At 50.6% G+C, this 13,973-nt stretch overlaps 4 protein-coding genes across 4 annotated transcripts; 2 read left to right on the forward strand and 2 right to left on the reverse strand.

The window, feature by feature from the left end:
* Positions 1-171: 171 nt before the first annotated feature.
* On the reverse strand, positions 172-1,224 carry Asppvi_006595 (transcription factor SUA7; the record flags this gene model as incomplete). Its single annotated transcript, XM_043302496.1, has 1 exon — positions 172-1,224. The coding sequence occupies one exon, from the start codon at positions 1,222-1,224 to the stop codon at positions 172-174; it is 1,053 nt and encodes a 350-aa protein (XP_043158431.1).
* A 276-nt stretch (positions 1,225-1,500) lies between these two features.
* On the forward strand, positions 1,501-2,053 carry Asppvi_006596 (ATP synthase subunit H; the record flags this gene model as incomplete). The annotated part of the gene is made up of 3 exons (XM_043302497.1): positions 1,501-1,527; positions 1,595-1,676; positions 1,788-2,053. 3 exons carry the CDS (start codon positions 1,501-1,503, stop codon positions 2,051-2,053), a joined length of 375 nt encoding a protein of 124 aa, XP_043158432.1.
* A 2,898-nt stretch (positions 2,054-4,951) lies between these two features.
* On the forward strand, positions 4,952-8,495 carry Asppvi_006597 (DUF1765 domain-containing protein; the record flags this gene model as incomplete). The annotated part of the gene is made up of 3 exons (XM_043302498.1): positions 4,952-5,841; positions 5,917-7,485; positions 7,553-8,495. 3 exons carry the CDS (start codon positions 4,952-4,954, stop codon positions 8,493-8,495), a joined length of 3,402 nt encoding a protein of 1,133 aa, XP_043158433.1.
* A 905-nt stretch (positions 8,496-9,400) lies between these two features.
* Positions 9,401-12,124, reverse strand: Asppvi_006598 (M28 family metallopeptidase; the record flags this gene model as incomplete). The annotated part of the gene is made up of 2 exons (XM_043302499.1): positions 9,401-9,586; positions 9,644-12,124. The coding sequence occupies 2 exons, from the start codon at positions 12,122-12,124 to the stop codon at positions 9,401-9,403; spliced, it is 2,667 nt and encodes an 888-aa protein (XP_043158434.1).
* Positions 12,125-13,973: the final 1,849 nt, after the last annotated feature.

Here is a 13,973-nt window from a genome sequence, read left to right on the forward strand (position 1 = left end):
CTTTTATGTTCAGTGCCCCGGGGGGGGGGGGGGGGGGTATCATGAGATGTATGATAGATGAAAACACGCGAAAGCTAACGATTGGACAAGTGTTTACGCTTCTCGCTAGGTAGCAACGCATGGGGGTTGAGTTCTGAGGGAACTCGGGAAAGAGAAGAAGCGTGTAGCCGTTCAGCTAGCAGGCAGGTTCTTCATGTCGCCCTTTCCGTCCTTGATCCACTCGGGGTCGATCAGGCGCTCGCGTTCAGCGTAGAGTTGCTTGTATGCGCCGCGAATGGTACCGTCGCTGACGTGTGCGACCTGGGAGATCTCCTTGGCGGATTTACCGTGGCCCATGAGATAAGAAGCCATGTAGATGCAAGCGGCGACGATCGACAGAGGCGACCGTCCAGCGAGGTCTCCCATAGTCGTCACACGGTCGGAAAGAGCAGAGGATACACTCGTAACTTGGTACGGTAGATCCAAGAGGTTGCAGAAACGGTTGCAGAGGTCGCTGGGCTTGGTTGAAGTTGTCGCGGTGTAGGTGTCGTTCGGGTCGGGAACACCACCACTGGACACAACGGCGTTGATCCGTTCCAGGTTCTGAGCCGTGAAGAACTTTTCCAGAGCCTTGTAGATTCGACCAATCTCCTTTCGGGTGACCTTGGTGACCGCAAAGATTTCGGTGAAGGTCCGAGGGACTTTGCACTGGCGGCAAGCGATGAAGATGCAGCCAGCGATGATGACTTCCTGCGACTTTCCCTTGAACGCCTTGGCATCGTCCACGATCTTGAAGAGATATTTGGCTGTATCCGCGACGTTCTTCTGAATGTTGAAACCATCGCACAGCGCCCCGATTTCCTTGTAGGCCGCCAACAGAGCCTTGTTCGCCTTCTCGCTCGACTGCTTGTTTTGTGCCCGGTACAGTTCTCGCGCGCGACCAGAGCCTCCGCTGGCGATCTGGGTCTCAAGCTGGTCACCGTTCAACAGAGGGTTTGTGGCATCTCCGACACGCGAGGGGTCGTCGTTATTCTGGTCATCGTTGGAGAACGTACGCCATTCAGAGTGCATATCGATCTCTCGGTCAGCGAGCACCAGGCCACAAGAGCCGCAGACTGTCTCATGTGAGTCAGGAAACTCGAGGTTGGGCGGGACCTCCCTGCACTCGGGACAGATGAGATGGGCCGAGAGGTTCTTCCTCCACTGGCCCATGTCGGGACGGGCAGAGGTAGAAACACTAGCCATTTTCACTTTGTCCCGATTGACTGCAATCTGTTGGATCGAGTCAAGAGGGGTGAGCCGAGAGATGAGAGAGAGGTGAAGAGGCAAAGGTGAAGTCAGAAGTGTTGCCGCCGCCGTTCTGGAGTAGTAAGAGCCGCATGGTTGCTGAGTCAGCCGCCAAGCCGAAGTGTCCCGAAGAATCCATCGAACGTTCAACGTCGGCTTCACGGACCAAAGCCATATTATTCTTCGCAAGAAACCCCATCCCCAGGTTCTCCCCTCATTCATCACCCCGCCGCGATGATGTCTCAGACTCTCAGAGCTTCGGTAAATCCGTCCCATCTGTAGGAGAATGGTTCTGGGAAAATAAGGTTGCTAATTGCTGTCTGATTAGCGCTCCCTGCTCGCCCGCGTCTCTCGGCAACAGGTTTCTTCTGTTACCCGCCGCTCCTTCCTGACCTCCGCTGTCCGTCAGGGTATGTCCCGATCGATTATCCCCTTGGCCTTATTCGATGTGAACAAATGAGGGCAATGCTTGTATATGATGGAGTTTGTGTACTGTGTCTAACATCGGATACTCGTTCTAGCCGACCCCGTTCAGGAGCTCTACCTGCGCCAACTCCAGGCCTACAAGCCCACCCCCATCAAGCCCGGCGACGCTGAGGCCCACGTCCAGAAGTTCTCCGCTCCTGCTGCGCCCCAGTCCCCCGAGGAGGCCAACCTTGCCAATGATTTGAAGGCCTACGAGAGCCAGGATGTTGAGGTTGAGGGCCAGGCCGCCCCCGGTGAGGCCGCTCCTGTTGAAGAGAGCTGGTTTGAGGAGGAGCCTGAGGAAGAGACCGCTCACCACTAGGTTTATTGCTTTCTGGCAAAGTCTGAGAAATCAGGGCTGATGGGCAATGGGATGGGAACAAGAGAAAACCTACCATTGATGAGTCCTGAGGAAATCTTGTAAATTAAACCTACTTCGGAGCATATGAACCTGTTTCTTCCTTTCTTCTACTGTTGCAAGCAAATATGCGCATGGATCTTCCCCTGGGGCAATGAAGTGATAGTGTGGTTGTAGTGTGCTCGGAGAAGGCATGCTTTAGGAGAACAGTCTATTTCGACTGAGCTGATCGACTCTCACCTTGTTGTTTCAGGCTCAAGGTAACGCTTATATATGCGCTTGAGATTGCTTGATTCCATCTTGCTCACCTGCATTACTGAGTGTTCTGCGGGTGCGCTATTCATGGCCTCAAAAGTTGCCAAAACTCCTTCAGGGACTGAATCGCCGCTTATAATCTTGTCGTTAATTCCGTTCCCGCACCTGTACTGATTCTAATTACTGGACGAGTAGATGGAAGCAAAGAATAAAAGCCATCTACCCTTCGCTTCAGAAGAAGTTCGCATCCAGATTCCATTCCAAGGACGTACTGAGCTATCGAAAAAAAGATATGCGGGCGATTCGCAATACAGAGAGCATAACGTGTCCATTGCCGTCATTGAATGCAAGAGTATGTACTTTGATTACATCTTTTGGCTGTTGCGTCGCACGCAGGGGGTCAAGGTGTGTGCGCCGCACCGCCGATAATCTCGAGTATTGATGTCCAGGCGCATGGCGGCATATGACAGCTCCAGAAAGTATAAAATCCGGACTTCTGGAAACATCAGACCGCCAGATCTTGTCCTTCGGAGAAGAATCTCGAGTTCGCTCGGTTTCGCTGGCTTTCCCCGGTGCGGTGCTGTCTGGAAGGCCGAAGGTCAGTCTTCCGGTCTTTCTAGATCGGTGCTAAGCGAGAGGTTGTCAATGCAGCATTGCGCCATGGTGGATCCTGCAGTGTCAATAGATGGACGATCCTAGAAGCTGCGTAAAGATTTAGGGTGTAGCATTACGTGCAGCGATCGATTTCAATTCCTCCTGGGCCGATGGTACACAGACAGAGAGAAGGAAAGTAGGGATTACTGAATGCTACAACATATAAAGATCGGATAAGGAGGACATACTGTGATTGGAATGTTCATGGGACACCTGTCACTGTGAGTACAGTGGACAACATTCTTGATGATCAGATTGAGAAGATTTGCTCTGGACAATAGACTAGACAGCCATTCATCATGAAGAGCATTGATGTTGAGGATTGATGATGAGGTACGAAAGTTAAATGGGCGATTTTATACCGACAAATGAGCCGAGCCATTTATACATGGTGGTTCGGGCTCTATTTCCTACCTGTTGTCCTCTTATTTCCGCGTTTAAAGCGTGGAGGAGCCCAGCTCATGTTAGTTAACGTAGGTAGTTATACAAATGATTACTGTACCATGCCTAGTCGGTTGAGTCTCCAATCCAACCACCGCTGCGAGGATGTCATAGGCGGCATGCGTAGGTACTATTTGATCATCGATAACTGGGGACAGACTATTGGATTAAAGATCCATCTTAGCCTTGCATCTGGAGGAAAACGGACCCTTTTTTGAGTGAACAACTCATCGAGGGAATAATACGAGACATGTCTTAGCGTTTGGACAAGTGGCTCAGCTCGACAAAAATATGCATAGGTAGGCAGAAATATGCGAGTGTGTATGTACCCAAAATATTTGAGTACCTTACGGAGTACCATATATCAATAAATACCCAGAGCTTAGGTACAGGTACCTACCTACGGGGTAGGTAAATACTGCAAAGAATGCAAGGTATGATACATGACGCTATCACAAACTAATCGCTAAGTAATAATAGAATATTAATACCAGGTAACTTATCGATGGTCTAGCGGACTAGGTGCATGCAATAATGCATAGCTATCCCGTACATAGTAGGTAGCAGTAGCACAATAATAGGTATCATACGCCATACACCCTTTCTTTAACAAGAACAACAACAATCGTTGTCCGTCTAAATACTATTGTTCATTTCTCATCAACCTCGAAATCGTCGTCATAAGCTCCTCCTTGGATTCTGAAACCTACAAGGCACTCTAGGGGCCGTTCGATTCATTACAAACCAAGTCCCACCTCTCTGGTACGCGGGTACACCGAAATACGAACCCTTCCCGTCATCATCACTATCTCCTTCACTAGAGCCTCTTCAGCCCTTTTCCCCCTCTTTCATTGAGCGTCAGGCTGTCTATCTATCTTTTCTTGAAGAAGGAAAATAGATCGGAATCTGACAGCGAGAGGGGAGCCTTATCAGTCCCAGTCCCCCGGTCCTTCGTTTATCTCCAACCTCCGAATCTTCGTTTGTTGATCGATTAACCGCGCAGCCTCCTTCGTTCAGCCTGCATTACCACTCGCTCAATTTTCCCTTTCACGTTGATACTATCGCTGGACACCGCATAAAGCTGACCAGAAAAAGAAAAAGAGGCTCATATCAGCATCATAGTCGGATCGAGGTATCTTGGCCTGACGTGTTCATCTGGCTAGTCTTCAGCTCGCCGAGTTGTCCGTTGGTCTGCCTGCCTACCACCTTCCTACTCAGCCATTGCTGCATCGCCTTCCCAGCCCTCCCGCGTCCCCTTGAGAACCATAAAGCCGGCCTCAATGCGTTAGAGTCAGCCTCTTTGCACATGGTTTGAGCTCGTACGACGAGTCTCTGCCCTTCGTCTCCTGTCGTCTCCCTGCGCTATCACTTTTTCTCTTACATGGAGGAGCTGGTCTCATCCTACCTCGAGATAAGCTGTCATTCAACTTTCCCAACCGAGAGCAATGTTTACAGTCCTCGGACGATACCTCCTCGTGGACCTATAGTACAGGATTGAATATACGCTCGATCATGTCTTCTCTCGCTGTCGATATTCCGACCAATCCGATCGATGAAGAAAGCGCTTTCCTTTCTCGTGCCGCCAGTTACAACAACCTTTCAGATATTCCGGTTACTGAACCTGGTTCCCCCGGCTTGCGGAGGACCTTTTCCGACCTGACATTCCCAAATGATTCAGCCTCGCCGTCGAAGGAGGATGTGGCTGCGGGGAAGGATATTCTGCGACGGACCTCCTTACGCCGCAACAAGGAAAAGTCGGCCGTGGCCATCTCTCGATTCACCCTGTCTGACGAGGACCTGAACGATACCGCTGCTTCCGAACCCTTCGGAGCGCCCGCGAAACCTCCTGTCAAGTATCCAGAGACAAAAGCCCCAGAGCCCGTCGCTCGTCCCTCCAAGGCTCGTTCCATGTCCGGCAGACTGGTTAACCTAGCTCGCAAACCCTGGGGCTCGGCGGGATCCCAGTCTCGATCCCCTTCGCCGTCTCCTAAGCCCTCCAAGGGCCGAAATTCCCGCTCGGATGATCAGACACCGTCGAAGTCGCAGGGTCTACCATCAAAATCCAACTCTCGACTGGAGTCAGTGAAGGAGACCGACTCTGGCCTGCCTTCTCGCAGACGCACCATTCTGAGCAAACGTCCCAGGCGTCCAATGGTTGCAGTCGTGACCCAAAGCCGAGACGACAGTCCGAGCACCCCCAATAGTTCATCCCCTCATTCGTTACGGACGAAGAATTCCTTGGAAAGACTTGCCGCATCTCTCCATGTGTCTACACCGATTCTCCCTCCCATGCCCAAAGGAGCAGCTGTTACTGCCGGAAACTTCTCTGGAAATGTTGACCTTCCGCGAAAGAAGGATGAGCTATGGGGCGTGTTCCGTGGACTTGAAGCTGATTATCAGAAGTGAGTACGGTCATACCGGGCGCCGATATAAACCCACTGCCTGTCGATCTTCAGTTGGCTAATCAAACGACGCAGATTCCATTCCAAGTCGAGTGCTCTGAAAGCAAACGTCATTCGTTCTTCACTGCTGCCCTTCTTGAATCGCAACCATTCACGTGCCTCTTATAAGTCTCTGAGAGCTGAAGATCTCGACCGCCGCGTCAATATTCTCAACAAGTGGTGGACTGGGTTACTGGAGATGCTCAATGGCAAGAACAATCAAGCCATTTCGGGTACTGACCGTCCAGTCTACCTAGAGGCGGTTGTTGGCATCATGATGCGGCCGGAATGGAGAATCCCTTTCCCAATGGCCCCGAACAGGGATGGGCCGCCCAGTTCACTCCATCATGCTTCGACTTCGATATCGGAGAGCTCTGATTCCTCAGGCTCGGATTTCCTGATTGAGTCAATTCATCACAACATCAGGAATATCTTCGTACAGAATTTACTTTCTCAGATGGCCTTCGTGGTGGAGAGAATGTCAATGAGGCATGCACCTGCTAGCTTGGTGGCATTTTGCGGAAAGGCTTGCGCATACGCCTTCTTCTTCTGCCCTGGTGTGGCAGATATTCTCGTGCGCTTATGGAACACCCCCGCGAATATCTTCCGACGAATCCTTGCCGATTCAGGCGTAGAACGATGCAGGAACATTCGTGCTTTCACCCAGGACCTCGGGTTAAACTTTCCTAGCGCGCTCCGGACGCTATGCTTCCATTCCCACACGCCTCTCGTTCGATATCTCCGCCAAAAACCCGAAGTGCCTTTGAGTACAGCTCAGATACATTGGCAAAGCCCTTGGGTTTCGAGGTGGTGTGGTCGAGACACAGATCTTTTCTTTGTCTTTGTCAAGTATATTCACATCCTCTATGCAGATGCTCTGCCGACAGATATAGAGAAACCAAAACGTATCCTGGCCCCGGGTCTGTTGCCAATTCACGCTCAGGTGCTTGTAGTCATGGAGGACACTCTTTACAAACAGTCAAGTCCACAGATGCCTGAGGGTACACACACGGCCGCAGCCATCACTTTTGATGACTTCATTGAGGGTGCCGATGCAACAGTTTCTGCTCTTCCTTTAGGCTCTGCTAACAGCCACCGTTCAATGGGTGAGAATCGCCTGATCATTCTTCTGCGTGATTTCTTGTCCGAATCTTCCCTCGAGCCTCAACGCGCACGGTTACTATACGCGGAGTCATTCTGCAACATAATGAAAACTGCTGCTCAGAAGACTTCTTTATTTGACCACAATGCATGCTTTTTGCTCTGCGACTTCGTGGAAGAGGTCCTTCCCATCCTCACACGCTACTCTCAAACTGTGGATATGGAATTGTTTGACTGGAAGTTTTGGCTTTCGGCTTGCCGCCAAATGATGCGGAGCCACAATTCTTTGACTGAAGTGAGAGTATTCTCGTTTCTCTTTTGTGTTTGGGGCACGTGGATCACTTCCGAGGAAAGAAAAGCCGACCTCTGCTTGGACTTTCTGCTCGATGAATCCTTGTTCTATCACTATTTCAGTCACTGGAGCCCGATGGTGCGCGCGTACTTTCAGCGTCTCCTATGTTGGCGACTGTGCAGATTTAATGGGGAGCCATCGCCGCTCGACTCGTGAGTACAAACCCTCTAGTATCCATGCGCCTGCCTTGGTTTCGCTGACCTTCGACATCATCTGTAGCACGATATACGAGACGCTCTGGAATCGATTGCAACGGGTTTGGTTTTACTACCGCGACTTTCAAACAAACGCTGAAAAGGAACTTAAAGCTCCTCTGTCGTCTGCACCATGTTCGCCAGCGCCGGGGCGTCGAATAATCATTATACGATGTGATAACCACATTACGCCACCGAGCCTCTTCGTCTCCTTCGACCGCGTCGTGCCGCCCGCTCCAACCGAACAGACGTCAGGCTCCAGGGGCGACGATTTCTCCGAGTCTCAGGTACCTCCGAAAAGAAGATGGAATCTTCTGAAGGCGATGTTTGGCAGTTCTTCCAGCATCAGAAATAATGACGAGGCATCGCCTCCGAGCACTAGTTCGGAAGATTCGGATTCGAGGAGCCACGATACCATGAACAGTATAGAGAAGAACTCGGACGACCATTTGCGACCGCAGAATGGCACTGGAGAGACTAGCCGGCCGAAGACCCCACATCAGCCATATTCTTTCAGGTTCTCGCTGGAATGGATGGACCGGCCGCAATGGCCGAGCAAGAATAAGCGTCTCTACGGTCCCTGCCTTCCTGTAGGAGCGCAGCTGCACCTGCAGCTCCGAGGATACTTGGACAAACCGGTTGATGACACGTCGGAATATGCCTCTGCAATTGATTTGGATGAACGCGCCAAGACTGACTGTCGTCTTGAGGATGCAGCGTCAGACAAAGCGACACAGGGGCCAGTACAGCGTGCTGCGGACGGCGAGAAGACACTTGACCTAAGAAATACTCAGTCCCTGGCGAAGGACAGGGTCGTAGCCAGCAAATATGCAGGCCGAGCCCTCGCCGAATGGACACAAATTGTCACCGAGTGTGACAGTTTCTTTGCCAGAAGACGCGACGAGGGTGTCCCTTGCGACCGGATGGTGGAGACTCCAATGCTGGGCGTTGAAGGCTTCCGCAAGTGAGGCAACCATCGCACTTCTGGGGGTTGGCAGCAATTTTGATCCATCTTTCCATCCTTTTAATAATATTCTCCCCTGCCTTAATCAGTGGCCTGATAGGGTCAACACCTCCTTTCTCGTGTTCTCTCTTTCTCAACTGAGGGTTCTATACCAAAGAATCACCGAGACTTTGCGAACAAGCGAATTCTACTAATGATGTCCCCTCATTTTTCCCTCTTTCTTGGCATTGGGACTGTATATATAACAGTGGGATAATACATACTACAGGCGTTTGTTTGGGGGACTGGATTTCATTTTCTTTGTGGGTTGGTTTGGGTTAATTCTCTAGACGGTGGTGTTCTCTTCAATGGCATATCTGAGCTTCTTTCCTTTTTCCGACTTCAGTCATGTCGCCGCTGTCCTATAGGTTATACAACTGAAATGAACAGGGACGCAAGATGAAAAATAATATCATCCACTGAATCCATAAGCGCTTGGGAGCCAATACTTCTCATTTCATTCTTTCTATCGACGAGTCAAAAGGTGGAACCGAGGCAAAACTAGAATATTCAAGACCTTTCCTTCAGAGCCAAACAAGAATGCTAAATGAAGACGGGAATATGTACAAGAAAGGCTAAGGGAAGCCAACGCAGATCCTCTTCCTGAGAATGGAGGAGAAGGGATAGAGGTAAGAAAATACGGACTAATGAGAGTTCAATTCGCTAGATCTGATATACTTTGTTCCGTCGCGGTGAGATGCAGAGAAGCCTGATCAGGCAGTGTGTGTATGTTCATGTATGTACGGGCTGATGCACAGATGATGAAAAGTATACATAGATTTGAGAGACTGAGGTTGCACGGAGGTATGTATAAGTTGACGGATGGGAGAGTAGGAATGATTTCTGCGAGGTTGAGGTGTAGGGAGGAGTCTAATGATGCAAGAGACTGTTGCTTGCGCGCTGGATGATCTTGGCGACTCGGTCGATCCATTCCTGAGTTAGAGTCCAGTTGCCCGAGTCGATGCTGTCGCGGATGGCGGGGAAGACGGCGGCGTCGTAGCCGGACCACAGCTGGGGGCCGAAGATGACATGTTTGAACTGCGTGCGGTTGGGGATCTGATGGAGACTGTCAGTGTCGAGGACGCTGGAGATGGACAAGAGAAGGGTACTTACTCCGCCGCCATGTTCTAGATCCAGAAGTTGGGTGTCAAAGCTGGCCAAGCGAGAGTTATGGCTCAGTCGCTGTATGGCCATGACGTTATTTTCGAACCCGCCGGCGCCCCAGACAGTGTCGTGCCATAATTGGGCCCATTGGTCGAATTCTCTTGCGTCGCTTTTGAACTTGGACGCAGCATCAAAGAGGGGTTGGAAGCTGACGGACGGTTCTCCGACGGCGCGGTCCTCTAAAGGCTGGGGGCCAACCGGGACGTTCTTTGACTTGGCGTAGGCCACCAGATCGGTAATATAGGTATGCACATGATCGGCGTACACTTGCAAATCGAACTGTAAGATAGGGTTATCCGCAAGGTCGATCAGAAGCAGAGCCCAGAATTGGCCTAGAGCCTTGTGGTATTGAAACCCGGGATCTCCGAACTTGGTCATCCAGTCATAGTTCTCGTAGCAGCTGTGGTAGGGGAAACGCGCGCCAATGAATCCAAAGTCCACACTTGAGGTGCCAGCTATGTCCTGGAACGCTACATAATCACTCCCAGAACCTAGAGGGCCGAACTTCTTCTGGGCTTTCTCCCAGATGTCCTTGAGTGTCTCGTTCGTAATGGGATCCGCAATGCGGCCGAGGATCTGCATCACAATCCGCTGAAACAACGGAGATCCGGAGGCATCAAAGCTATTGCCGGTCACCCCAACGTCAACGTTCAAGTAAGCGAATGCATTCTCTCGAAGTGCTTCAATCGCTTTTTCCACATGCTCCGTTGAGCCGATCATATTGTATTCTTCCGCGTCCCAACTGACGAACTCAATGGTCCTCAGCGGACGCCATCCGAAAGTTCGAAGTTCACCAAAGACGCGAACAAGCTCTAAGAAAACCKCAGTGCCACTGCCTGGGTCGGCACTGCCAAGACACCACGAGTCGCGGTGGTTGCCCACGATGATCTTCTTTTCAGGCTGTTCCAATCCTATGATGCGCCCAATGACGTTGTATATTGGCTGTCGTTCCACTTCGTCCAGAAGATTCATCAGGTTCACTTTGGGGGAACCTCCGTCTCCCGTCCACCACTCCTTCACCTCGGGAACACCTCCGACCCACTCCTTGGGTACCTTTGTACCATGGCCCTTGAGAACCTGCAAGAGTCTCTGAGCATCGCGCCAGGCGATCGGGATACTTGGTATACCCGGCAATCCCGGGCTCTCTTCGACCGAGAGTCGTTTCTTCTCTTCAGGAGTAGATGCAAACCCAGGGGAAAGAACATCCCCGACAACCCATGACATCAAGCTCACTGCGCCTCTTTGGACGCCATCATCCGGCATAAAGCGTCCGTCTGGAAAAGCGGGACCCTGCCGAAACCCGTCCTCATGCGGGTCAGAGTAGATGATACATCCAGCAGCGCCAGCCATCTCCGCAAGCTTGACCTTCAGGGCACGATCTGTCTCGGAGCCATAGTATCGGACGAGTGCGATAGCGCCATTCATGTCAATTCCGTGGTCCGCTAGGAGCTGAAAATCTTCTCGGGAGCCGTAGTTTGCATAGACCAAATGGCCGGTCACATTTCCCGATTTCGAATGTCCATGGAAAACCATAGTCTGTTCATTCTTCTCTTCAAGCGCAGCCTCCCAGGCTATGGCAGGAGGATCAACGATCGCCACCCTCCTTCCGCCTTCGTTGGGATAGTTGAGGTACACTTGAAATTCCTCCATTTCAATTTCATCGAGTGCCGCATTTTTGAATTCCTGTTCAATCCATTCTGCCAGCGCAAAGCTGCCCTCGGTACCAGCCATGTGAGGAAACTTTGTCACCTTTCTCAGATTCTCCGCGATGTTTGTCTCGTTGATGTGGCCCTGAAGGAAATTCTGCACCGACGCGGCGCTATATGACTGACCCATCATGAATCGAGAATTCAGATTGAACAGGTTCGAAAAGAAAAACACGTATACAAGAGTGACTACCAATAGTAACCCAAATACCCTTAGCAGGATGATGCATCCCTGGTCTTTGAAGCGTGGACGGGCCCCATCGAGGTTAATTGTGAATCGGAAGTTTGGCAGGAAGCGGCGAAAAGGAAACTTTATCGCAGAGAGCGTCCGGCTCAGGCTGCTGAATCGTTTCGAGAAATGCTGCCCCAGCCGGGACCGCCGAGATGACGATTGCACCCCTGCTTCCTCCACATCCATCTGAGCGAGTTCTCGCTGCAACTCCTCGAGCGACCCTCGAGCGGAATCGGTTCCCGAGGACGCGAGATCGTCCAGGCTGTTACGGACGGACTCAACCGTCGGTGGTTGGTATCCATGAGGCCGAGGTCGTGCGCCGCCGGGACCACTGGTATTGTCGGCATTATGTAGCAAGCCCTGTCGTTCCGCATCGTCGCTGGCTTCGTCGGGACCTAGATGAGATCGGGAGGAGCTTGGACGGGAGGAAATAGCTTCTTCGTAAGTTGGAATGGGAAGTGATTCGTATTCAAATTTCTTATCGTTGCCCATGGCGGAATGGATGTGGCTCGGGGGAGCCGTGGAAGTTAGACAGCGTCACGGATGCCGGAGTAAGCGGGATCATGATCTGGATGAGAAAGGAGCGACAGTGAGCGACATCTCCCTATATTTGGGGGATATAAAAGTGAAAATATTAGGCACAAAGAAAAAACGGATGAAATGGAAGATCTAGAGGAGAGAGTGGATGGAGCTTGGATGAGATACTCTGTAGTCTAGATAATCTCTCACGGGAAAAGGAGTGAGACTGACTGGCTTCCCCAGACGGATAGTCAGACGTGTGGCGCAAGCGTCAGAGCAGATACATAGATAGTACGAGAGAGCCAAGAGACCCACGCTCCGCTTCCAACGTCGTACTCGTAAACAGGCAGAAAGGTTTTGAATTGGAGGCATTCGAGTGAGTACTGAGGAATAACTTTGAATAATATCAATTTTCTGTTGAGGAAGATATGCCAGCTTGCTGTGAATGTTATCGATGTTGACTTTGCTCTTCCTTGGATGGCAATACAATAATATATCAACAGCATCGAACCTCTCTGCTCAGGCACCTGCATTCTGCCCGCTGTCACCGCCTGTTATGGTGCCAACTGTCTAAGCCCTCGATCTATCATGGCTTCGATTATTTTGATGGTGGGAAATTCGAGAGGTTGGTTGAAAGAGCATGTGCATTATGCCGCTTATACTATGCAATATACTGTACGTCATTTAATGGTTATCATGTAATGGTTGTCGTATACAACTTTGTTTACTGGCGTATGGCGGAATCCTACCATGATTTTATATGTCACGCGAACGGAGGAAGCAGCCTAGTCATTCTGTTAACGAATTCTAACTAAGTCCACTTGGGGCTATCTACCCAAAGAGAGCGAAGCGTAGAGATCTCCTAGATTTATGCTCTACCTCATTAGTTGGTAGAGGTAGGTCGACGCATCTGCCACAAACTCAATCTTGAAGAAAAGTCATCGCGTACGGGTCTGAAACGTCTTACCACCTCCCCAAGTAGATTACAACCCCCATGAGCCACTCGAGCGTCGTGGGGCTGCAAGGGCTAGGGCTGTGGTAGCAGTAAGCATGTTCTAGGGCTGTGATGCGAAATCACCATTGGAATTTTGGTTAAGGTGTCGGATTAGAAGTTGCCTAAAACACTACTTCCTACGTTCAGTATAAATTCCTATAGACTGGAGAGTAAGTAGTCAGCACATCAGTAGCACCTCGCTTTCTCCCAAGGGAAGCTTTTTGGAGGGTGCTCAATTGGAACGGGTGCAGCATTATGACATTATGTCGACGTATCCAAGGAGACTTGGACGGTTCTCCAGGGGACTCCTAAGCACCGAGATACTGTGTTAGCGCAGGAGGAGAAGGATGAGAACACGGTGTTGATGCCATATGTGTCACGATGCCTTGATGGTGGGTTGGTGCTGCTCTAGTGATATCACCGCTATAAACAGACGAAGAGACAGGGTGCCCTTGTTTACTCAAAAGACTACATTGACAATCTTATACCTAGAAAATTATACGAGTGTTGTACCTTCGATGCAATCCGTATGGGGTGAGAACAAATAGAGTCCTGTCCTTCTGTTCCGAATGGGGGGGCAAAGGCAAAACCCGATTTCACCTCTCATCGTCAAGGACAGGTGCAAGATCCACTTGATTTCTTTTTTTCGAAATTGGAAATCTGGCAGAATGGAGTCAAAGCTAGAGAGCATATTGTGTAAATCCATAAGATAAGATTGATAAATATCTTCGTTTCTTCTGGGTTTCTGGGAAACTGGGATACTTGTCATCCGAGCCAAGCGGTCAGTATATGTAAATTTCCAATGTTACGATAGGAAATAATGGCTTA

This window comes from Aspergillus pseudoviridinutans, assembly GCF_018340605.1.
Source record: "Aspergillus pseudoviridinutans IFM 55266 DNA, scaffold_4, whole genome shotgun sequence".
Classification (NCBI taxonomy): domain Eukaryota; kingdom Fungi; phylum Ascomycota; class Eurotiomycetes; order Eurotiales; family Aspergillaceae; genus Aspergillus; species Aspergillus pseudoviridinutans.